The 25,033-nt window shown below is 36.8% G+C and overlaps 1 protein-coding gene across 5 annotated transcripts in view; it reads left to right on the top strand.

The window, feature by feature from the left end:
* The window catches only part of Heph (hephaestin), a 130,972-nt gene that overhangs the window by 88,113 nt on the left and 17,826 nt on the right, over window positions 1-25,033 (top strand). For all 5 annotated transcript variants that reach the window (XM_055605076.1, XM_055605078.1, XM_055605077.1 and 2 more), the window contains 5 exons: window positions 4,321-4,534; window positions 7,699-7,838; window positions 8,627-8,758; window positions 22,650-22,756; window positions 23,689-23,914. In XM_055605076.1, coding sequence (XP_055461051.1) covers window positions 4,321-4,534; window positions 7,699-7,838; window positions 8,627-8,758; window positions 22,650-22,756; window positions 23,689-23,914 — 819 coding nt within the window. The remainder of the gene's footprint in view (window positions 1-4,320; window positions 4,535-7,698; window positions 7,839-8,626; window positions 8,759-22,649; window positions 22,757-23,688; window positions 23,915-25,033) is intronic.

The following is a 25,033-nucleotide window of genomic DNA, read 5'->3' as shown; positions in this document are numbered from 1 at the left end:
AGCTGGACTTTGCCCATCTGGTTGTCTCTGGAGTTGGCTGGTAGTTTCTGATGCCTGCTGTAATCCTGAGGGACCGGAAGTAAGGAGGTGTATGGGAAAAACCCTGGGAAGAAAACTGTATGTTCCCTCAGGAGTCCTCCTCAGATTGTTGGGTATAGTCTCCAACTGGCAGATGGTTCTCAGAAAACTGCAGTGGCTCTCCTCTGGTGTTTGATCCTGTTGACTAACTGGACATCTCTGGAGCACAGGGCCTCTCCTCTCACCAAGAGTAGTCCTGAAGACAGCTGTCCCACCACTGGCTTTCTTGCTCTGAGGTTAATGATCTATATGCAAGTACACAGGCGCTGTGCTCAGACACCTTGTGTGCTGGGCGCAGACATCATAAAGAACCAATGAGCCCAAAAGTTTGGTCATTCTCCCTAGGAAGAGAAGTTGAGCATTGTAAGGGCATCTGGGGCTATTTCTGTGGTTCTCAGGTGTCAGAGGCCTGAGGTTGGAGCTGTGTTCCCTGGACAGTGAGCACAGCGAACAGGCCTGTGGCTAGATGCTGGAGACACCAGACCTGTGAGAACCCAGGAACTTTTCCAGAGATTAGCTGGGCAACCTAAATTCGATTGTTTTCCCTCACCATGGGATTTCCTCATTACTGGGAGACCTAGTCTTTGGTGTTTTGGGGGCCCACAGTTCAGTCTGAGATGGCGAGCACAACGTGCATGTATGTGGTAAAACGCGGGAGACCAAACACCTTCAGTAACCCAGGAACTCCAGGGATTAGCTGGGTGACCTGAGGTTGGACCAGACTGTTTCCCAGGTGGGTTTCCTCCCACCTGGGAAACACAGTCGCCAGTGTTTTAGGGCCCACAGTTCTGTCTGTTGGTCCAGTCACTGTTGCCCCGCTGACCAAAGTATGCAATCTATGCCACCATCTTGGATCTCCTCTGTTTTTCTTTTTTAATTTTTTTAACTAAGTAACTAACTAGCTAACTAACTAACTTATTTACTTTATTTGTTTACTTAGTTAGTTATTTGTGGGTGGGTAGGACTATGCCACAGCACTCGAACCAAAGTCTGATACAACTTTGGGGAGTTGATTTTCTCCTTCTATCATGGGAGTTCCACAAGAAAACGCAGGCTTTCAGGCTTGGCAGCAAGTACCAAGACTTTCTAAGCCATCTTACTGCCCTGGCTTTTGGGCAGTATGTATAGATCACTCCATTAGGCTGATGCATTTAATCACTAAACCCCTATTAATTGAACACCTTCTACTGTTAAGATGTGACAGTGGAGTAAATAAGACCTATAACATTTTTTTTGTGTGTGTGTGTATGTGAACTTTTCTGTTTTGAGACATGATCCTGCTATATAGCTGCGTTGAAACTATCTATGTATCCTAGACTGACTTTGAATTTATAATCAATTCTATTGTCTTTGTTTTCCATGTTCTGAGATTTCAGGCATGTACTTTCATATCTGTCATATGAGGTTTTCTTTCAGAATACTCTTAATATACATAATATATATATAAATACTTTCAGATACTGATACAGGTCAGAAAACAAAGGGCAGTGATGTGGTAAAACAATGCTCACATTAATTTAAAGAACAGTGTCCAAGAGAAATAGTCTCTGAATTAAATGACATATAAACTGTACCCTAAATGGTGAGGAAAAGAGGATAAGTAAAGATTTCTTATCATAGAATATTAAGCAATTAAAAATATACTAAAGTGAGAACAAACAGCTTACTCAAGAGTTAGTAAAAAGTCAGTTTGGCTAAGGATGGTGGTTCACATCTGCAGCCCCAGAACTGTGGAAACTGAAACAAGAGGATCACAAATTTGAGTCCAGCTTATGTTACATAGTGAGTCTGGGGCCAGCATTGACTATGGAAGGTGACTCTGTCTAAAAGAAAGAGTTGTGGAAGGAAGAGCAAGTGTTAAAGTGCAGTAGGCTAAGGGATGTTTGACATGATGTAAGGTTATTGATTCTCTCTTTTGTATCTTGTACTCTGTTGGTGAAACTTCTGAGGTTTCTGTCTGTCATCCTAAATTTTTCATTTTGAGTTTTCTTTAGTTATTTTATTTCTTTATTAAATTTCTACTACCATTTCTTGTATTGCTTTCCTTATTTCATTTAACTATTTTCCCCCTATGGGCTTCATTAAATGATTCTTTCATATCCTCTTTAAGGTCGTTGAAGATATTCCTATTTGCTATTTTGAAGTCTCTGCCTTCTGTTTCAACTATATTACATTTCTCAGGGTTTCCTGCAGTAAGGTTACTGCCTTCTGGTGAAAGCATTTTGTCTTGGCTGTTCATGTTGCAATTTTGCACTGGGGTTGACACAACCAGAGTTATGATGACTGAGTGATTTTATAGTAAATATCTAGTCTTGCCTTTGTTGGGTAGGTGTTTTAGTCTTAGGCTGCTGTTGCCCTCTTTTGACCTTAGAAAAATGTTATGTCTGCAGGATCCCTGGAAAAGAGTAATTCTGTGGGTCAGTGGGTAACACAAATTATGGTCTAGAAGGAAAGAATGAGAGGGTTGGTGTCAAAGGCCTAAACTGGGTTTACAAGTGGAGCCCCATGGGAATAGATTGAAAGAACGATTTTTAAGGAACTGGTGATAGAATTTAATGATGGAGTTGATACAGAGAATGATAGAAATAGAAGATATAGAAAGAAACAAGAAAACCCTTTCTATCATGTTGTCATCTAATAATGCTAAGCATTAATTTTAAAGACAGAACACTTAAGTCTTTTACCGTGCCATTTAAGTATGGAACACACAATAATGGAACGCCCAAGAGTATAGTGTTAACTAGGGGCCAAACCCTCAGGGAGAGGTTCCTAAAAGAGATGAACTATGAATTGGGTCTTAAAGAATGAGGGGGTTCTCACAGATTTTGAGAATTAGTAGGGCATATAAATTTCAGAAAGGAGTAAAAATGTGAGTGAAAAATGAAAAGTGGGAATGAGATATACAAGGGAGCTGTCAGAAACTGATTTAGTTAGCAAAATAATTGAGTGTAGAAAATGGGACAGGACTGGAAGTTTAGGGACAGATTATAAGAGGCTTTGCAGTTGATTAAATATTTGTAGTGGTAGGGTAAGCAGTGAGCAGCAACCTAAGGGAACAGTGAAAATGAATCTAAGATAGATAGCTTCATTTTATTAACATAATCTGATCAAGTGTCTGTGACATGGAAACATGTGGCTGGAGGCAGGTCCTTATAGCTTCACACCACAGATATCCAAGATAGATGTCTGAACATTTCATAGTATAAAGCCGAGGATGGCAACTTTCTAAAATCTGGCCTGTAAGGAGGATGTGATGGTACATACCTTTAATCCCAGCACTCAGAGGGAGGCAGCAGCAGGCAGAGCTCTGAATTCAAGGCCTTCCTGGTCTACAGAGCTAGTTCCAGGACAGGGTACACAGAGAACCCTGTCTCAAAAAGAAAGAAAAGAAAAGAAAAGAAAGAGAAAGAAAGAAAGAAAGAAAGAAAGAAAGAAAGAAAGAAAGAAAGAAAGGAGTTATCATGTAAGCATTATTTGGGGGGAGCTATATCATAGAAAACAGAGGTCAATAATTTTTATCAAATAATTATTAAGCTGAATTGTTTATACTTTTACTTACTGAACATTTATCAGACAGTGCTATGTAGATTATATATAATACTGTATAATCTATACTATTATATTCCTTTCTAGATTAATCATATTGGCTATGTATTTGTATATAATAGGTATTGGTGATTGTGGTTGCATGTGTGGTATGGCACACATATGGAAGTCAGAGTACAACTTTTAGGAGTAGGTCCTCTACTTCCATGATGTGTTCAAGGATTAAACTCAGGTTTCCAGACTCCTGGGGCAAACACCCTACCCTGACTTGCTAAACAGTCTTGCCAGCCATATTCTATTTATTTGTATAATAGCCAAACGAAGTAAACAACGTCCTTCTCAATTTACTGAAATGGGACCTGAATTAGACACAAACAATTAGAAACCTTTACAAGTTTAGGTAGCTAATAAGCAAAAACTAGGGTAGACCATAATTTCAGAACAGGCATTTCTAAGGATTTGATAACCCTTGAGTTCCTCATTCTCCTGTAAAACTTTAATTTTTAACCTAGTAGTGCTGGGATTGTACCTCTGCTGTGATCATTTTTCTCAACAAACTGTAATGTACTTTAATGTATATAAGAGCATTTTCATAGACTACCTTTCCTCTGCAGTACCACTAGGAAAAGGGAAGAAATCTCCACATGCTTCTGATGGGCATTTTCACTCAGATTTTGCTCTCTAATCATCTTTTAGGGACATTTGAAATCTATTGCCAAGCAGGAAGCCACCGAGAGGCAGGGATGAGGGCAATTTATAATGTCTCCCAGTGTTCTGGTCATAAAGACAGCCCACGCCAACATTACCAAGCTTCAAGAGTCTACTACATCATGGCAGAAGAGGTAGAGTGGGATTATTGCCCTGATAGAAGCTGGGAACTGGATTGGCACAACACTTCTGACAAGGACAGGTAAGGCTTCAGAAAAGGAGCAATCACAGCTTTAGAAAATAATTTCACAGGTGAATTATTAAAACTAAAAAGAAGAGGCATTTTTATTTATTTTTTTCATTTATTTAGTCACTTTACAGCCTGATTGCAGCCCCTTCCCTCCTCCCCTCCCAGTCCCATCCTCATACCCCCTTCCTCATCCCTGCTTCTCTTCTTTTCAGAGAAGGGGAGGTACCCCCATGGGTGACAGCCCACCCTGGCACATTAAGTTGTAGCAGGAATAACGGCATCCTCTCTCACTGAGGCCAGAAAGGCAGCCCAGATGTGGGAAAGAGATGCAAAAGCAGGCAACAGAGTCGGAGATAGCCCTTTGAATTGTTAGGGAACCCACAAAAAGAACAAGCTGCATATTTGCTACATATGTGTAGAGGGCCTAGGTCCAGTCCATGCATACTCTTTGAAAGCCCCCATGGGCCAAAGATAGTTGACTCTGTAGGTTTCTTCTTTAATCCCCCCCCCCAAGACTCCCCTAGCTTTGCCTATTCTTTGGTTGTGGGCCTCTACATCTGTTTCCATCAGATTCTGGATGGAGCCTCTCAGAAGACAGTTATGCTAGGCTCCTGTCTGCAAGCATAACAGAGTATCAAACGAGTGTCAGGGGTTGGTTCCCTTCCATAGGGTGGGTCTCAAGTTGGACCAGTCATTGGTTGTCTGTTTCCTCAATCTCTGCTTCATCCTTATCCCTACACTTCTTATAGGCAGAACAAATTTTGGATAGAAGGTTTTGTGGGTGAGTTGGTGTTCCCCTCCCTCCACTGGAAGTCCTGCTTGGCTACAGGAGGCGATAGCCACTTCATGCTCCATATACCCTGCTGCTAGGGGTTTCAGCTAGGGTCAACGCAATAGACTCCACAGAGCCTCCTCCGTCCCAGAGATGCCGCGCTCTGATTTCCATTCTCTCCCATCCCTCACCTCTCTCCTTAAAGAATTACAGGAAGGAGACATTTTTATAACTTCTTCCAATATGATGCCAAAAGAACAGACTAGAACGGAGGGATTCTGAATTCCAGTTCTTTGTTTCTTCTATATTCATTAGCCATTGAGCTGAAGAAAAAGACCCTGCTACATTCATCCCATCTTCCTTTCTAATTATCTAAAACTTACCAGCACTAGGATTTAAAGTTATAGTGATTTATTCAAGCAATGAGATGCCTCAAGGTCATTTATTAAGGTACAAACTAAGCTGTGAAACAAAAAAAGTCCAAACCAGAGTACTTTAAATAAGTTCCAGTTTTAGCTGTTATTTACCTACGAACAGTTCAGGCCTGGCAGGTGAACTCTGTTTCCCTCAACTCCTACTTTCATCTTTGAGATCAAGATGCTTATTTTAGTTTTGGATATCCCCAGCTTTCAAGTTAGGGTAAGCAACATTGCCTGTAAGGATATACTTGGAAGTTGTATGTATCATTTATTTTTTTCTGGTGTCCTATCTCTTAAGCTTATTCATATGACCATATGTAACTATAGGCAAACACAGGCAACTGTGTGAATAGCTATGTAATATCTCCATGGAAAACTATGTGTCCCCATAAATCTTAGGTAACTTTATTACTAAAAAGAGGGTGTAGAGAATACAAACTGAGCTACAAAAGTATTATTAATAATAGTTTTCTTTAGTTTGTGGTGTTTTCACTGTTCTTTTGTTTGTTTGTTTGTTTGTTTTTTGGTCAATTCTTGACCTTTATAAGTTGGTTGTTTAGGCTGAAATCTTCATGAGAATTTTCTGTGGGAATTAGGAAATGTAAATTTATTTCTGTAAACCTTGATTTCATCTATTATGCATAGCTGAAAAAAAAACATCACTAGTAAAGAAAGAGTAGGAACAGCAGGCTTAATTCTAAGTCCTGTCTCCCCTTCTGGGTGACAGTGTCTCTGTACATAATCCTGTCAAATCTTGGCTAGTGATTGTACCTCTGTGATCCACATATTTGGAATGTTCTGTTAAAATGAATGATAAGCTCTGTCAGCTGTTAAATATCCTGTAATGAAAAATCTGTAAGAGCCTATTTCTTCTCACTTTTCATCTCCAACAACTATTGATGCTCAACTGAAACTTTGTGCCTTTTCCTTTTGTTAAAATACTTTCAAATCTAATACTCTATTAAGGCTGGAACCAAAGCCACGGTTTCTGGTTCTTAAGTTACATTGGAAATATCAACATACTGAAAATGTCTATCTGGATGATTGAAATAAAAACACAGGTTCAGAAACCTACTGTTTTCAGTTGTGGCAATGTAATTTGACATTATTTTTTTTTAATTTTATTTTTTTCTTATCAGTTACATTTTATTAACTCTGTATCCCAGCTGTGTCCTGCTCCCTCATTCCCTCCCAGTCCCTCCCTCATCTCCACCGTGCCCCTTGCCAAGTCCACTAATAGGGGGGACCTCCTCCCCATTCATCTGATCCTGTTTAATCAGGTATCTTCAGGACTGGCTGCAAAGCTCTCCTCTGTGGCCTAACAGGACTGCTCCTCCCTTGGGGGGTGGGGAGGCCAAAGAGCCAGTCATTGAGTTCCTGTTAGAAATAGTCCTTGTTCCCCTCACTATGGGAAACCAATTGGTTACTGAGCTACCACAGGCTACATCTGAGCTGAGGTTCTAGGTTATATCCATACATGGTCCTTGGTTGAATGTCAGTCTCAGAAAAGACCCTGTGCCCAGATATATTTGGTCCTTGTGGAGCTCCTATCCTTTCCCCATCGGACTAACTCCCCTTCTTTCTTATGATTCCCTGTACTGCCAAAGGTTTGGTCATGAGTGGCGCTTTCTAAGACAATTAGGAATAGTGCTTCCTCAAGACCCAGCTATACCACTGCTAGGTATATACCCAAAGTTTGCTCAAGTACACAAAAGGGATATTTGCTCAACCATGTTTATAGCAGCTTTATTTGTAATAGCCAGAACCTGGAAACAACCCAGATGTCCATCAATAGAGGAATGGGTAATTTGACATTATAATGAATAGATTTACATTTTCTTTCATATTTGACATGAGAATAGTTCTAACTTAATTTTCCTACATCTGAAAATAAAGGTTGAAGGTCAGGTGCTAACTTAATTTTGCCACATCTGAAAATAAAAGTTGAAGGTCAGGTACTAATAACAGTCTTTGGATTCCTCTAGTTATGGTCATGTTTTCCTGAGCAATACGGATGGGCTTCTGGGTTCCAGATATAAGAAAGCTGTATTCAGGGAATACACTGATGGTACTTTCAGGATTCCGAAGCCAAGGTCTGGACCAGAGGAGCACTTGGGAATCCTGGGTAAGGGAAATTTACATACATTCTAATATCTAAAAGAGTGGATTAATTCTAGGACAGCTATATCATATCAGGGATGCTATCTTATTCCTCATTCTCAGCTTTTCCATGTGAAATATTAAAATTACGGCCCTATTTTTAAAAGTGGCTATGAATATAAACACTAAAGGGAAAGGGGGAAATATAAATATATAAATTCTTCTATAACATGGAACAAAATGTTTCAAATTTTTGTATCTTTGAGACATGGATCCTCTGAAGCTAGTAGATTTTAAAAGACTCCAGGGGCAGGAGAATTTAGGGTCTCCAACAAGCAAAAGCAAAAATGATACACAGAGCCATTATTTCCCACATATTTCAATTTAATAAAGACTATATGCTGCTTTTTTACAGTGGGTTTCTTTATTCTTGTCCTAGACCAGACAGGACCCATTGACCTCTGAAGAGATACAGCTATTCTATGTGTTTTGTATGCCAAGGTTTCAGTCCTTACTATCAATGATTCTGTAAAATTCAGAATCTCTAGTGTCTTTGGTTATTATGTAGAGAAAAGTAGGATGGGAAAAGTGGGGATAATAAGAAGCATATTTCTGGTTTTGAAGTACCCTCATGCTGTGGATAGGAACAATAATTTTAATGCTTCTGAATCTGAAAATGTTACTAGGCATGTATTTCAGCCTTGGGAAGATTAATTCCCAATTCTATGGATCTTGCAGTTATGCCTTACTCTTTAATGTCTCCCATTTTACTCCCCTACTAATGAAACTTGTGCTTCTTTTTATATGTATCAGGTCCACTTATCAAAGGAGAGGTTGGTGATATCTTGACTGTGGTATTCAAGAATAATGCCAGTCGACCATATTCTGTACATGCCCATGGAGTTCTAGAATTTCATACTGGCTGGCCACAGGCTGCTGAGCCTGGTGAGTTGGACACTTAGTGAAAGCACAAAGGCTTTCAGTCCTTCTATTTTAGTCTTCTGGTTTATTCCTTTAAACACATTACATTTGGGGGCTAGGAATGTAGGTCAATGAAAGGTAGAGGTAATTTACTGGTGAATTGGAGTTCTAGGAGTGTTTTTTCTTTTATATTTTCAATAGTTACTGTATTTCAGTTAATAAACCCTTGTGTACAACATGGGTTCCTTTGTTCTTTCCTAAGTTCCTTAAAGTGTAAATTAGATTGTTTATGTGTACTAATAAGTAACTTTTGATTACTGTAAGGAAACGGCAGAGACGGTCTACTTTATAAATAAGAAGAGTTTATTTGACTCACAGTTCTGAAAGTATAAGGTCTGAGAACCTCATTCAGCAATGGCCTTCAGTTCTGAGACAGCACAAGCCACCATTTGATGAGACAGAAAATGTGTGTCTAGTCTCTAGAAAATGCTTGCCTATTCTCCTTATAAAGCCATGTTAATTTTTTTCAGTTTTTTCCTAATAACTTCGTCAGCACATCTATAAATGCTGTAGCTGCATCAAATCTGTACCATTTAACTGCTTTACAATAGGAAGTAAATTTCAACATCTGAGGTATTAGTCAAACCATACTTGAATCATACCATTATATCTTTCTTCCATTTAATGTTGGTATCAATGGATATAAGTGTGTCATTCATAGCACCTCATCAGTATTTTTTTATTCATTCATTTAAAAGTTCTCTTTAGTTATCTTTGTAAGTTTTTTCTTTTTTAAACTTATCTTTTATTATTTTTCAAATTCTTGTTGTGTTAATCCATTATATATGACACAGTATTTTGAAAGAACAATTTCATATAAGTATATACTGTACATTGAGCATATTTGTTCCTAATATCCCCTTACTCTCTTTTTTTCTTACCCTTCCTTTCTCATTTGTTCTCCAGGACAGGTTTACTTATACTCGCAGGTCATATACAAATGATTTTATGTATCTCTTTAAAATCCTAAGAATGATAAATGGGTAAAAGCATATGCTATTTGTATTTCTGGCTTAACTGAATAATATGAGCATCTCCAGTTTCACACATTTTCCTGAAAATGGCACAACTTTCCTTCCTTAGAGCTGAAAAGAATTCATTGTTTATATATGCCACATTTTCTTTATCTGTAACTTTGTTGGAAACATAGGTTATTTCCATAACCTAGCTACTGAGAATAATGCTGTGATAAAACATTGATGTGCAAGGCTATTTGTGATATATGTACTTGGAGCTGTTTCAGTAAATACCCAGGAGAGGTTGTCTCCAAGAACTCCACTCTGATTGTCATGGTGACTATACTACTTTTCTTTCCTACCAGAAGTGTAAGGGTTTCTTTTTTGTTTTCTTAATGACTGCCTTTGGCACTGGGATGAGATGAAATCTCAATGTAGTTTTAATTTCTATTTCTTTGATGACTAATGAGTTTGAATATTTTCATATGTTTATTAGTTATTTGTATTTTATCTGTTGAGAACTGTTCTTTAATTCACTTATTAATTGAATTGTTTAATTTCTTATGGAGATTTGCTTTCATTCTCTACCCTGTCATTTCACTTATTTAACTGTTTCCTTTCTGTGCAGTGCTTTTGAATTTTATGAGGTCTTATTCACCATCACTTGACATTATTTACTAAGAAATTGTAGTCTAATTTTAGAAAATCCTTTCATATACCTATGCCTTCAGATGTTTTCCATACTATTTGGACTAATAATTTCAGCTGCTCAGAATTAGGTCTTAAGGTTAATTTTTGTCTTTGGTTTCTGTAGTGGGAGCAATTTGATAAGGATATAATTTCATTCTTCCACATGTGGCTATTCCATTTTATTAGCAACATTTTTGAAGAGGTTTTTCTAAAATATATATTTTTGAAATTAATGTCAATTGGTGGCTATTGCTATATGGGCTTTTATCTGGGTTCTCTATTCTGCTGATTTTTGTTTCTGCTTTATGCCAGCACCATGCTCTTTTCTAACTCTGCCTGTGCAATTTAACAAATTTAACATGGACCTGAAGATTATTCTTTTTGCTCAGGATTGCTTTGGCTAATCAAGGTATTTATTGTTTGTGTTTTTGTGTGTGTGTTTTCACATGAATTTTAAGAACAGCATTGAAATTCTATGGGGGATTGTGTTGTATCTGTAGGCTGCCTTGAGTACTAAAACCATTTGTACAATATTAATTTTCCTAGTCCATAATTGTGGGAGGCATTTTCAACTTTTGATAAAACACAGCAACACAGCATTCCTGCATTACGAAAGTTCTGAGGATACTAGGAATAGAAGGAACATGTTTCAGTATAATAAACTGTATCAAATATAGCAAGCAGAAGCATACTATAGTGGTTTGAATGATAATGAGAATGGGCCCCATGGGCTCATATATTTGAATATGTTTTCCTCAGTTGGTAGAACAAATAGTGTCTTGCTTTAATCCATTCTTTATTGTTATAAAGTTTTTAACATAAAATTATTTCTTTCTCTGGTTAGCTGTATTCCAAGGTATTAATTCTGGTATTGTTTGTTTCTTTTGTCTGAAAGAGAGTCTCATTATATAGCCCTGGCTGACCTGGAACTTGGCATGTAAACCAAGTTGACTTCAAACTCACAGAGATCTGCCTACTCCTGCTTCTCTAGTGCCGGGAGACAGGCACGTTGCTGCAACACCAGAAGCTGAGAGTTTAAGAGCTTACATTCTTATCTGAAAGTAGGAGGCAGAAATGGATATGACAGAGGCTTTTAAAACCTCAAAGTAACTCAGCTCCTCCAACTAGACCACATCTCCTCATCTTCACAAATAAGCCTATGGTCAATAGATCCCATCTTTTCATAGTGTCCCATCGTTGTCAAGTGTACTCACTTCTTTATCACCCTCTTGATCTTCTAGTTCCTCTACCTGTCTTCTCTCCCTGGTATTTTGTCTTCCTCTTAATCCATTGTATTGGTTACGCTTATTTACTATGATAGTTTTTATTTTACTTATTTTTATTTCCATTATTTCTGCTTTGTTTTTTTAGTACTTCTATATCTTTATTGAATTTCTATATCTTTATCTTAATATTAATTTCATATTAACTAGTGACTTCCTTGTTTCATTCAGTGTATTTCTTTTTTTTTTGGAACTTATTCAGGTATTTGTATTAACTGTGATTTCATTGAGCATATCTAATATCCTTTTGAGTTTTCTAGGATTAGCAGTTTTTTTGAGAAATCGTCTTGCCTTGGTTTTTTTCATGTATCTTATAATTTTGTATTAGATGCCATGAATTTGGGATTTTTTTGTTGGTTGAATTAAAAAGAAAAAACTTCCCTCATTTTTTTCATTAGAAATATTTGCAATCTAAGGTGGTTTCTAGAGATTCCATCAGGGTGTGAAGCACTTGATTATTTAGGAGAGATTGTGTATTAGTTTGGCTAAAAACTTTGAAGCATAAAGTCAGACAAAACACATAAAAGGTCTCATGTAGCTACAAATTTTTGAAATTTGTAAACAGAAAAAAGTTTCATGCTTTTTCTGTTAGTATGCATTCATAGCTATCCCAGGCCTAAATAGAGCCTGTGGGCTAGGGGTTGGACATACCTGAATCCAAATTATTGACTAAATTTTTATCACATGGAAGTTGCATGAGGTTGTACTAATTTTCTTTTTATTATAGTTTTTTAGTTACAATTTTTTTCACTTTGTATCCTAGCTGTAGCCCCTTCTTCCATCCCCTCCCAACCCCACCCTCCCTCGCTCTTCTTCTCTTATGCCCCTCCCCCAGTCCAGTGATAGGGAAGGTCCTCCTCCCCTTCCATCTAACCATAGTCTATCAGATCTCATCAGGACTGGCTTCTTTGTCTTCCTCTGTGGACTGGTAAGGCTGCTACCCCCTCAGGTTCCTGATGACCAAGGAGGTTGAATTTTTTTTTTATTATTCTAATATTTGAGTTTATTTCTTTTATTTCTTTTTTATTAAATATTTATTTTTTATATTAATTACAGTTTATTCAGATTTTATCCCAGCTGTAGCTCCCTCCCTCATTCCTTCCCAGTCCCACCCTCCCTTCTTCATCTCCTCCTATGCCCTCTCCAAGTCCACAGATAGGGGAGATCCTCCTCCACTTCCATCTAACCCTAGCAGCAGGACTGGCTGCATTGTCCTCCTCTGTGGCTTGGCAAGGCTGCTCTTCCCTCAAGGTGAGGTGATCAAAGAGGCAGCCACTGAGTTCATGTCAGAGATAATCCCTGTTCCCCTTACTAGGTTACCCACTTGGATACTGAGCTGCCATGGGCTACATCTGAGAAGGGGTTCTAGGTTATATCCATGCATGGTCTTGGTTGGAGATTTAGTCTCAGAAAAGACCCCTGGGCCCATATGTCTTGGTTCTGTTGCTCTCCTTGTGGAACTCCTATCCTCTCCAGGTCTTACTCTCTCCCTCTTCTTTCATAAGATTCCCTGCACTCAGCCCAAAATTTGGTTATGAGTCTCAGAATCTGCTTTGAATATTTCTTTAAGTTTTTCCCTGCCATTCAATATTTCACCATTGAGAATTCTCTGTTTAGCTCTAGAACCCATTCTTTTTTAAATTGGATTACTTGATTTGTTGCTGTTCCACTTCTTGAGTTTTTTATATATCCTGGATTTTAGCCCTGTGTCAGATATAGGGTTGGTGAGGATCCTTTTCCAATCAGTAGGCTGTCGTTTTGTTCTGATGGAAGTTGTCTCCTGTGCCAATGAGGTCAAGGCTCTTCCCCATTCTTTCTTCCAACAGGTTTAGTGTCTCTTGTTTTATGTCGAGGTTTTTGAACGACTTGGACTTTAGCTTTTTGCCGGGTGATAAATATTTGCATTTTTTACATGTAGACATCCAGTTAGAACAGCACCATTTATTGAAGATGCTATCTCTTTTCCATTGTATTGTTTTGGCTTCTTTGTAAAAATGTTCGGGTCTTTGATTCAATTCAATTGATCCACAAGTCTATTTCTTGTGGATTTTATTACCATGTGGTTTTTATTACTGTTGCTTTGTAGTACAGCTTGATATCAGGGATAGAGAAACCTCCAGAAGATCTGTTACTATACAGGATTGTTTAACAATTCTGGGTTTTTTTGTTTGTTTGTTTGTTTTTCCATATGAAATTGAGAATTGTTCATTCAAGTTCTGTAAAGAATTGTGTTAGTATTTTGATGTGAATTGCACTGAGTCTGTAGATTGCTTTTGGTAGGGTGGCTATTTTCACTAGGTTAATCTTACCAATCCATGAGCACCAGAGAGCTTTCCATGTTCTGAAATCTTCTTCTTTTTCTTTCTTCAGAGACTTGAAGTTTTTTTTTTTTCAAACAGGTCTTTCACTTGCTTGATTAGAGTCACACAAGGTACTTTATGTTATTAGTGGCTATTGTGAAAGGTGTTGTTTCTCTAATTTCTTTCTCAGCTCTTTTGTCTTTCATATACAGGACGGCTACTGCTTTTTTGAGTTAATTTGTATTCAGCCACTTTGCTGAAGGCTTTTATCAGCTGTAGGAGTTCTGTGGTAGAATTTGCAGTTAGTATCACCTGCAAATAGTAATAGTTTGACTTCTTCCTTTCCAATGTGTATTCCCTTTATCTCCTTTAGTTATCTTATTGTTCTAGCTAGAACTTCAAGTACTATGTTGAAGAGATACGGAGGGGGTGGGCAGCCCTGCCTTTTCCCTGATTTCAGTGAGACTGATTTAAGTTTCTCTTCATTTAGTTTGATGTTGGGTAGAGGCTTGCTGTATATTGCCTTTATTATGTTTAGGTACGTGCATTGTATCCCTGATTGCTCCAAGATTTTAAACATAAATGGGTGTTGGATTTTTTCAAGTGCTTTTTCAGGATCTAAGGATGATCAGGTTTTTTGTTTTGTTTTGTTTTGGTTTGGATTTTTCCTTCTTTGTGTTTATATGGTGGATTACATTGATGGATTGTTGTATATTGATCCACCTCTGCATGACTTGGATGAAGCCTACTTGGTCATGGTGGATGATATGTTTTATGTATTCTTGGATTTGGTTTGTGAGTATTTTATTGAGTATTTTTGCATCAATGATTATAAGAGAGCTAGGTCTGAAATTTTCCTTTTTGTTGAGTCTTTATGTGGTTTTATCAAGGTTACTGTTGCCTCAGAATGAGTTTGTAATGTTCATTCTGTTTCTATTTTGTGGAATAGTTTGAAGAGTATTGGAGTTGGCTCTTCTTTGAAAGTCTGGTAGAATTCTGCCCTTAAACCATCTGGCCCTCTGCTTTTTTTGGAAGGGAGATTTTGATGACTGCTTCTATTTCCTTAGGGGATATAGGACTGTTTACCCTATTTACCTTATCTTGGTTTAGCTTTGGTAAATGGAATCTATCAAGGAAATTGTCCATTTCATTTAGATTTTCAAATTTTGGGGCATATAGGCTTTTGAAATACCTAATGCTTCTTTGGATATCCTCACTGTTTGTTGTTATGTCCCCCTTTCTGTTTCTGGTTTTGCTGATTTGGATAGTTTTTCTCTGCCTTTCAATTGCTTTGGCTAAGGGTTTGTCAATCTTGTTGATTTTTTGAAAGAACTATCTCTTGGTTTCATTGATTCTTTGAATTGTTTTCTTTGTTTCTAATTTATTGACTTCAGCCCTGAGTTTGATGATTTCCAACCATCTACTCCTCTTGGGCGTGTCTGCTCCTTTTTTTTTTTTTTCTAGGGCTTTCAGGTCTCTTGTTAAGTTGTTTGTATGAGATGTCTCAAACTCCTTTCTGAAGGCACTTAGTGCTATAAATTTTCTCTTAGAACTGCTTCACTGTGTCTCATTAATTTGGGTAAGTTGTGCTTTCATTTTCATTGAATTTTAGGAAGTCTCTAATTTCTTTTTTTTTTCCATTTCTTCCCCGATCCAGCTGTAACTGAGCAGAGAGTTATTTAGTTTCCATGCATATGCAGGCTTTTTGTTATTTCTGTTGTTGTTGAGGTATAGTTTTACACCATGGTGGTCTGATAGGACACAAAAGGATTATTTCAATCTTCTTGTATCTGTTAAGGCTTGTTTTGTTTTTGACTATATCATCAATTTTGGAGAAGGTTTCATGGTGTGCTGTGAAGAAGGTATGCTCCTTAGGGTTTGGGTGAAAGGTTCTGTAGAGATCTATTAGGTCCATTTGATTTAGGACCTCTGTGTCTTTATTTCCCTATTTAGCTTCTGTCTAAATGATCTGTCCCTTGGTGAGAGTGGAGTGTTGATGTCTCCCAATAAAGGTGTTGTGATTGATGTGTGATTTTAGCTTTAATAATGTTTCATTTACAAATTCAGGTGCCCTTGTATTTGGGGCATAGATGCTCAGGATTGTAATGTCCTTGTGGATTTTTCCTTTGATGAGAATGAAGTGCCCCATAATCTTTTTTGATTACTTCTGGTTGAAAGTTTATTTTATTAGTTATTAGAATAGCTACTCCAGCTTGTTTTCTGGGTCCATTTGCCTTAAAAAGCATTTTCCAGCCCTTTACTCTGAAGTACTGTCTGTAATTGTTGCAAAGGTGTGTTTCTTGGATGCAGCAGAATGTTGGATGTTATCTTTTTATTGTGTGTTTTTATTGGCGAGTTGAGTCCATTAATGTTTACAGAGCCTGGAACCTTCTTTTTCGTCCATTTCTGTTATTCTTAGATTTTGTCTTTTCATGGTGTCCATGATTTCTTGGATGTTTTCTGTTAAGACTTTTCTGATTTTATTTTTAATTTGAGAGATGTATTAATTTCTGAAATTGTATCTTCAGTCCCTGAGGTTCTCTCTTCCATCTCTTGTATTCTGTTGGTGATGCTTACCTTTGTAATTCCTGATCTTTTCTCTAAGTTCTTCAGCTACGGGGCTTTCTCTGTTTGTGTTTTCTTTGTTGATTCTAATTCTGTTTTTATGTCTTGCACCATTTCCTTCATCTGTTTAATGTAGATTCTTTTCTTTCCATGATGGATCTATTTTTTATAGTTTCATCTTTATGTGCCTCCATTTGTTTTCCTTGTTTTCTGTCTTAATTTTTAATTGCTGTATTAAAGAGCATGACCAAAAGCAACTTGGGAATAAAATGGTTTATTTGATCTTAGAATCTCAGTCACAATATCTCACTGAGGAAAATCAGGGCAGACATCTAGAGGCAAGAACTAATTCAGAGGCCATGAAGGACACTGCTTACCGGCTTGCTTATCATGGCTTGCTCATCTTGATTTTTTTTATAGCGTGCAGGACCACCTACTCATCTAAGCGTAAAAGTCTGAAATTGCTCAACTGTAATATTCTATAAAATAAAACATAAGTTACATATTTTCATACTCCAAGAGGGAAGAACAAGAACATGGTCACAGTCTGACCCAAACAAAACCATAATACAACATTTAAACAGTTCAGTGCTTGATGTCTGAACAAGATCACGATCTTTTGGGCTTTAAAGGGCCTGTGCAGTTCCACTTACCCAGCTCTATCATTTACAGCATAATCAACTTCTCTCATAAGCCCAAGCTAGCTCCACTCCAGAGTTGCTGCTATCCTTGATGGTCATCCCATAGGACTGGTATCACCAACATTCTGGAGTTTCTACTGCAACTGAGGATGAATCTTCACCAGTGGCCTGTCTTGTCTCCTCTTCAAGGATTCCTAGTCCTGCAAATATTTTCAGTGTTCAGCTGCTCTCTATTTCACTTTCCAGCCTTCAAACCAGTGCCATCTGACTCTTGCACATTACCAATTTCTGCTGCTATCATGAATACAGCCTTGGCCACCCTGGACCTCAGCTTCTGTGTTTTGATCCTGATAAAATGATCCTAGATATTTTTCCTAAATGAGGCTGGTCTCTTCTTAACTGCAGCTTATTTCCCAGCTGCAGGGAACCAGCATCAATTGTCTCAGTAAAACAATTTGACTTCAGTAGTGCTAGTCTCTTGTTGATCACAGCTGAGTCGTCAGCTCCAACTAACCAGAATGAAGGATTCTTCATACAAAATATCCTACAAATAGCGCTGGTAGAGTCTTTGTTTCCTTCTTAAACTGATCAAGCCAGTCTTCTGTTATCTTTATCTCTTTCAGCATTTCTATCTTTCAAGCTCCTAAAAGCCCACTAAGCTTTGATCAAGCAATTGCTTTCCTAGCTCAAAGTTCCAAAGTCCTTCCACAATCCTCTTCGAAACAATGAGTTCAGGTCTGTCACAGTAATATCTCAAGAATCTGATACCAATTTCTGTTTTATGTTTCTATTGCTTTAATAAAGACCATGATAAAATCAACTTCTGGAGGAAAGGGTTTGTTTCAGCTTACAGTTTCACAATCACAGTTCATCATCAAAGGAAGTCGAGGCAGCAACTAACTTAGAGACCATGAAGGGGTGCCACTTACTGACTTGCTCCACATGGGTTGTTCAGCCTGCTTTCTTATAGAACTGGAACCACCTGCCCAAGGATGGCACAACCCACAGTGAGCTGGGCTCTCTCTCATTATTAAGAAAGCCCTAAGACTTGCCTGTTTCTGATGGAAGCAGCTTCCCAGATGTTGTTCTTCTTCCCAGATAACTCTAGATTGTATCAAATTCTAAAGCAAACAAACAAGCACAGCACTCTACATCCATGTCATTTTCTTTCTGTGTGTGTTTCTCTACACCAAAGTTCTCCTTTTTATATTATATGGGTAATATTAGAGGCCTGCCCTACTACCCTCATTTAAAACTGATTTCCTTGTTACTAATTTGACAATGTTTCTAAATGAGGTCAGATTCTGAGGTAATAGGGGTTAAGACTTCAATATATAATATTTTTGAAGGGACACACCTGAACCAACAGCAGACAGAGGATAAAATATTGAAAAAGAAGTGGAGAAACGGAGATAGTAAATGTTGTCAGAACTGTAAAATACTTAATTGTAAGGAAAGCTGAATTAGATAGAGAGAAGCAACAGTTTGGGGGTAACCAAAGAAGAAAGAAGAGAATTAAGCATGGAATTAATATGGGAAGAGGGATGAGCAAAGAAGTTAAAGGTCCAGGTGGGAAGATGGATCTAAATCTGACAATACAAGAAGAAATGGTAGTAGGAACTCTCATGAAAGGAGTAATGTTAAATCAGAAAAAGAAAACTTCCCAGACTGAGACTGAAGGGACTGGTAGATGTGAATCCAAATGTTTCCAGAATTAGTATCATCAGTATAAGAGATGGTAGTCTTCTGAGTGATTATGTGAAGGTGAATTTTGGTTCTCATTTTAATTGAACCAAAAAATTGGTAGAGATTTGTGAAACACTCATTTGGTTGGGTCTGTGATGACATTACCTTAGAAAGTTAAGGCAGGAAGATCTATTCTGTATGTAGACAGCAGCATCCTATATACTGGAGTTCCAAATAAAGAAACAAATATATAGGTATTACTTCAGTCAACTTCTTGAACACTATTAGGAATTGCTTGTTTTATTACTCCCTATGCATCACATGTACTGAAACCATGTGATAAACTCCAGATAAAGCTTTCCTTCTCTAAGTTGTTTATTGATATTATTTATTTTGTCATAGGGACAAGAAAAGTCACCAATCTAGATGGTAAGAGCAGGATTCTAGAGTTAGTCTTAAGTTCAAATTTTAGTCTGATCTGTGACATTTGAAAAGCTATTTTAACATCTTTCTGTGACCAGCCTTGAAGATTTACTAACTCAATGTGTTATATGTACTATACACAAGTATTTGGCAATGCCATTATTACTACTATGTAAAATATCAGTTAAAATGAGCTGTTGGTAGTAAGGTACAAAACAGATGAGATTTAAAGAATGTGATAAAATGTGTAGTTGTTCACCAAAGTTACAGTTTTTGGAGCTACAAAATTAAATAGATTTAAAAGCTGCAATACAAAGAGTTAAACAACTTTCACCAACTCTGTTTAGCATCTACTGGTCAAATAGCAGAAGAGGTGGATTCCAAGATGGTATATAGTTTAGTGGTTTTCAGCTTTAGTGAACATGAAAATTATTTGAAGTTATTAAATTGTATATGACCAATGATATAATATTGTAATTACTTAGTGATGATAGAGTTAAACCCATGGTCTTTTGTATATTAGAAGAAAATTCTATCAATAAGCTACAAAATATCTTTGTAATTCATGATTTTGGTTTTCATTTTCCTAATAGCTGATAATGATAGATTATTATGTTCTTATTTATACTCTTATATCATCTTTAGTAAATTGTCTGTTCAAAGTTTTGTTCATGTTAATTAGGTGATTTGTTTTTGTTTTGTTGAGTTGTAAGAATTCTTTATTATTTTATCAAAAAACAAATAGAATTAAGAATGAGCACATGATTCAAGTAAATACTTCTCTCCCAATATGCACTTAAAAACACCAGTAAATGACAGAGAAAATTTTTATCATCATTAGACTTCAGAGAACAGGAAATAAGAAGTTCAATAAAATAGTATATCTCCTTCACTAAAACAAAATTAAGAAAAAAGATACCTAGTTTTTATAAGAATATTGGAAGTAAAATCTACACAGTGTTGTTTGATGGTTCCAATGCTTTAGAAATCAGTTTGTGAATTCATCCAGTTGTTAAAAATTGAAATTACTATATAATTCAATTAATTTCATTATAGGTTAAACACCCAAGATAAATGAAAACATACCTCCATAGAAAATCCTGTATGATAATTGATAGCACCAGTTTTTAGGATTCAGTGAGGTCTCATACATGCTAGAAAAGGACTTTACTAGCATGACTTTACTGAGCTACAATTACAGTCTTTAATGTTACTATTATTCATATTTATCTCAAAGTAGAAATGCCAAAGTATTTACCAACTGATGAACTGATGAGTAAACTGTAACATGTCTATAAAATATCATATATGTTGGCAGTAAAAAGTAAATTGTGCAGCGGCATGTATGGACCATGAAAATGTTTTGAAAATGAAATAATGTAGTAAGCAAAAGACAATAAAACATTTGATTCAATAATATGAAATGTTCAGAATGAGATAGAAAGCAAGTTTGTGAGTGCATTGGGATGGTGAGTAAATTAGACTGTAACAAGAGTATAGGGGTTTGTTGATTGTAATGAATTTTTCTAAAACAGATCATGGTAGTAGTTACAGAACTATGTGAATGTATGTTATTTTCAAGTGCAATATTTTATAGTTTTATTGTTTATTTTAATTGAATGTTTATGGGCTATAATGTAATAATTCTTTCTTGTTATAAATATACAATGATCAAATTGGAGTAGTTAGATATGAGCAAATTGCAGGGTATGTAAATCATACCTCAGTAAAGTAGCTATAGAAGGTCAATACAGGAATAATTGGAATTGGTTGGAAAAGGCAAGGTCAGAGGCGGGTCGCTTTTCCTGGGGAGATATGAACAGAGGTCTGTTCACCACAGATATTGAAGTGACAAGTGGTTAAGCCAACCACTCCACCCAAAATCTACCTTTGTGAACTAATGAGTTTATCAGAGAACTTTCAGCAGCAGTGATGGTTCAGGGGTTACAGGAACACAAACTATTCAAAAATAGTAGAACCATTGCTAATCTTACCGTAGTATAGGTGATGACTCACCAAATTTGCATTGGTGGAGCTTCCTGCATACTTTCTACTTTCTTGCAGTTGTTACTGTTTATATAACTTCTGACAGCAAAGGTTCCCAAGACTTGTGAAGTTTGTTTAGTTTCTGAACCTTGCAAGTTTTTTTTTCCCCCCTGAGTTTTAAAAGACCTTCTTCCTTCCTTCATGAAAGGATGTTTCAATTAAGTTCACAACAGAACAGGATTGCTTATTAACAGTGTGATTGGGTAAACAATAGGCTAAACTAGAGTAGAGGTAGTTGAACTTGAAAGGACAAGAGGGGAACTATAAAATATATTGTAAAAGGGTGAGAAATATGAGTCAACGGTTAAGAGCAAATGCTTCTCTTTAGAAGATGTGGTTTGCAGAACCCACACCAAAAAGCCCACAGTCATCTCTGACTCCAGCTCCAAGAGATGTAATGGTGCCTTCTTATATAGATGGCCACCAACCCTCATGAGAACATAAATTTAAAATTAACCTTAAAAAATATAACAATAAGATTGATAAGATGTAGTACTTCACTGGATGTTGAATAGGTAAATGTTAAGTGTCAAAGAAAAATAAAGTTTTGTATCTTGTCAACAAGGAGAATAGGTATGTTATTGAACATTAGAGGCCCAAATTTACTTCTTCAAAGGAAAAAGCTAAATTTATAGCAATTTTAGGTTGTGTTTGTTCCTGATGATTAAAACTAGGGCATAATACATATCAACATGCTCTACTAGTGAACTTTAATCCCCAGTAGATTTTTTTAAATTTTTATCTGCTATTAGGACAGTATTAAAATAATACCTAGTGTTTAATTAAAATTTTGAGGTGAACTCTTAATAACAAGAAAGGTTTGGTTTCAAGTATTTAAGATTTTTCAAGACATAATTCATAATATGTGACTGAAATCTTCCATAGAGTGTTGAAAGGAAGGAAAGAAATGAGTAAAGGGGTTATGGAAACAAGTTTCATTAGGAGGCAGTAGCAGGAAATAAAGACGAGCACGAAACACAAATGATATATCATTATATCTACTAAAAATAGCAGGAGACCTACATTACCACAGGATTAAGCCTGAGCTTTTGTGTACTGGGAGGATAGAAGTGAAATGTTGAGGGTTTTTTTTTTTTTCCAAGAAGGGAGAAAAAATTGTAACAGAAATAAAATGGAGCCTGGTGTGAGAATGATGGAAAAGGATCTTAAGGGTACTGAGACTCACATACTCACCTAAAAGGGATATCTAGAAATTGACAGAGATGTCTAACTTGGTCCAATCAGACCTTCCTTACTATCCTTAGGTGAAGTACTTACTTACCAGTGGAACATCCCAGAAAGATCTGGTCCTGGACCCAGTGACTCTTCTTGTGTTTCCTGGATTTATTATTCTGCAGTGGATCCTATCAAGGTAACAAAAAAAAAATTGTATATTGAAAGAAGGATCTCAGAACTGGGCAAATTACCTGGCAAAACAACAACTACAAAAGATGTAGTCAGAAACAAGCAAACAACAACAACAACAACAACAAAAAACAGTTCTGTAATGTCTGAGATTTGAGAAAACTTACTCAAATGTTTACTTTATTTTAATAGTCAGAAGGAGGGAGAAGGCAGTGTGTCACACCAGATACTTGTGATGAGCCTTTTCTTTCTTGTCTCATCCTTTTGGATCCTGTAAAGCAGTATGGTCTCATATTTTAAAAAAGTGGGCATTGTTGTCAGGAAATCAGAGGTATGGTCATGAATTTGGCTCTAGAGTGTCTTTGGAATAACTATAATAAAGTCGTGCTGCCTCTGTTTCCTAATCTAGAAGATGAATTTTGTCTGTGTAACCAATTAATTACAAGTCATCAGCAATATGTTGTTTCTACTCTAGTATGAGTATATTTCTTAGTGTTATGGATGATACAGATGTAAGGTATCTTTCCTACTTTTAAAGTATATGGTCCAGTTGTGCAAAAGAGAAGGAGAAAAGGTGTAAGAATGGAAGCTACCTGCAAGCTGGACTTTGAAATCTAAACAAGAGTATGCTATAGATAAGGAGTGTGTTAGAAGAAGGGCATTGCAGGCATAGCAAACTACCTAAACACAAATCAGGTTAGTATATTTAAAAATTAATGAATAATTCAATCTAGGTAAATTATATACCATATATCAACTGTGTCTTAAATGATTATTAGAATGTATTCAGATATCAGAATGAGATGCGTAGGAATATAAGGCATTCATAATGAAGTACTAAGGGACATAAAGTCTGCTTATTTGTGGCCCAGCTCTCTATAGACTACTGCCATCGAGGATTACTCTCATGTCTTCCTTCCTTCTGCCTTTCTCCCACAGGACATGTATAGTGGCTTGGTGGGACCCTTACTGATCTGCCGAAAAGGAATCTTAGAACCCAATGGAGGCCGGAAAGATATGGACCGGGAATTTGCTTTGTTGTTTTTGATCTTTGATGAGAACCAGTCTTGGTATCTGAAGGAGAATATTGCAATATATGGGTCCCAAGAAGCTAGCCATGTTAACCTACAAGATGCAACTTTCTTGGAGAGCAATAAAATGCATGGTCTGTAGAAAAGAAGCTAATCTTATTTCAAAGTAGTCCACACTGGCTTCATGAGATGATCAGCTAGCTTCACCTCTATCTATGGGTGCATAATTCAGAAAAAGATGAGAAACTTTAGACAGTTGAATGGAAATGACTTAGAAAAAAATCATTGTTATTCTACACATACTAAATAAAGGAAGATGGGCATTTATGGCCTTCTATGTACACAATTAGCACCTGATAAGTGCCCCTCTGTTTCAAAATTTTGAGTTTGTTTTCCTCGCCAATGCTTGTTATTTAACCACCAGTTTAAATTCTGGATCTGTTTTGTCAATACAGACCAAGGAAGGACAACTTGTTATTTTTACTACTTTAAAAGCAAAATTAAATTTGCATAGAGTAGGTGGAGAAGACAACCACAGAGAATAGCACACTGAGCTTATGTTACCTGCAATAAATAATTTTTTGATTCTTGAATGGATTTGGGGTGGGAAAGGTGTATCATCAAAGCCATCCTTGGATCTAGATACCTGGTAGCTCACCACAGAATAAGAAAGTCTCAAATGAGAGGGAGTTTAAGTGCAGTGGAATGTATGAAGTGATCTCTCCCCAGCACTCCTTGTCCAAGATTTCTTTGATCTTAGAGTGAGGTGCAGCTTTGATCATGACTCTAATGGAACTCAAAAGTGGTATCCCATTGTCCTTTAGGTTTTTATCTATTTCTCCTTGATAGAAAGATGAGTGATTCATGCTAGAACAGATGATTCATAACTTTACAAAGTGAACTTTTTTTTTTTTTTTTTTTTTTTTTTTTTTAGTTTCTGTCAAATCAAGGAAATAAATGGGCTAGAACAAAGAGGAAATGGGGGCACAGTTAGGTCCTCCCAATTCAGGATTTGGCTATTTTCCACTTTCATCTACTCAGGTGTCCATTTTTTTCAAACTTCAGCTATCACTCTACCTACCTAGCTAGCTAGCATGTATTTTTGAACACTTTCTGAGCTCTAGTATTATAAATACAAAGAAAAATAATGGTGTAGTCCAAGGGGACAAGTAAACAATATTCTACCTCCTCCTCCTCTACATTCCTGAATCAACTGAGAAAAATAAATGGTTAAGATAAAATATGAGCCTTAT

Source organism: Psammomys obesus, unplaced genomic scaffold, assembly GCF_907164565.1.
Source record: "Psammomys obesus unplaced genomic scaffold, mPsaObe1.curated_primary_1811, whole genome shotgun sequence".
NCBI classification, from domain to species: Eukaryota; Metazoa; Chordata; class Mammalia; order Rodentia; family Muridae; genus Psammomys; species Psammomys obesus.
This window is presented reverse-complemented; position numbering and strand designations above follow the sequence as displayed.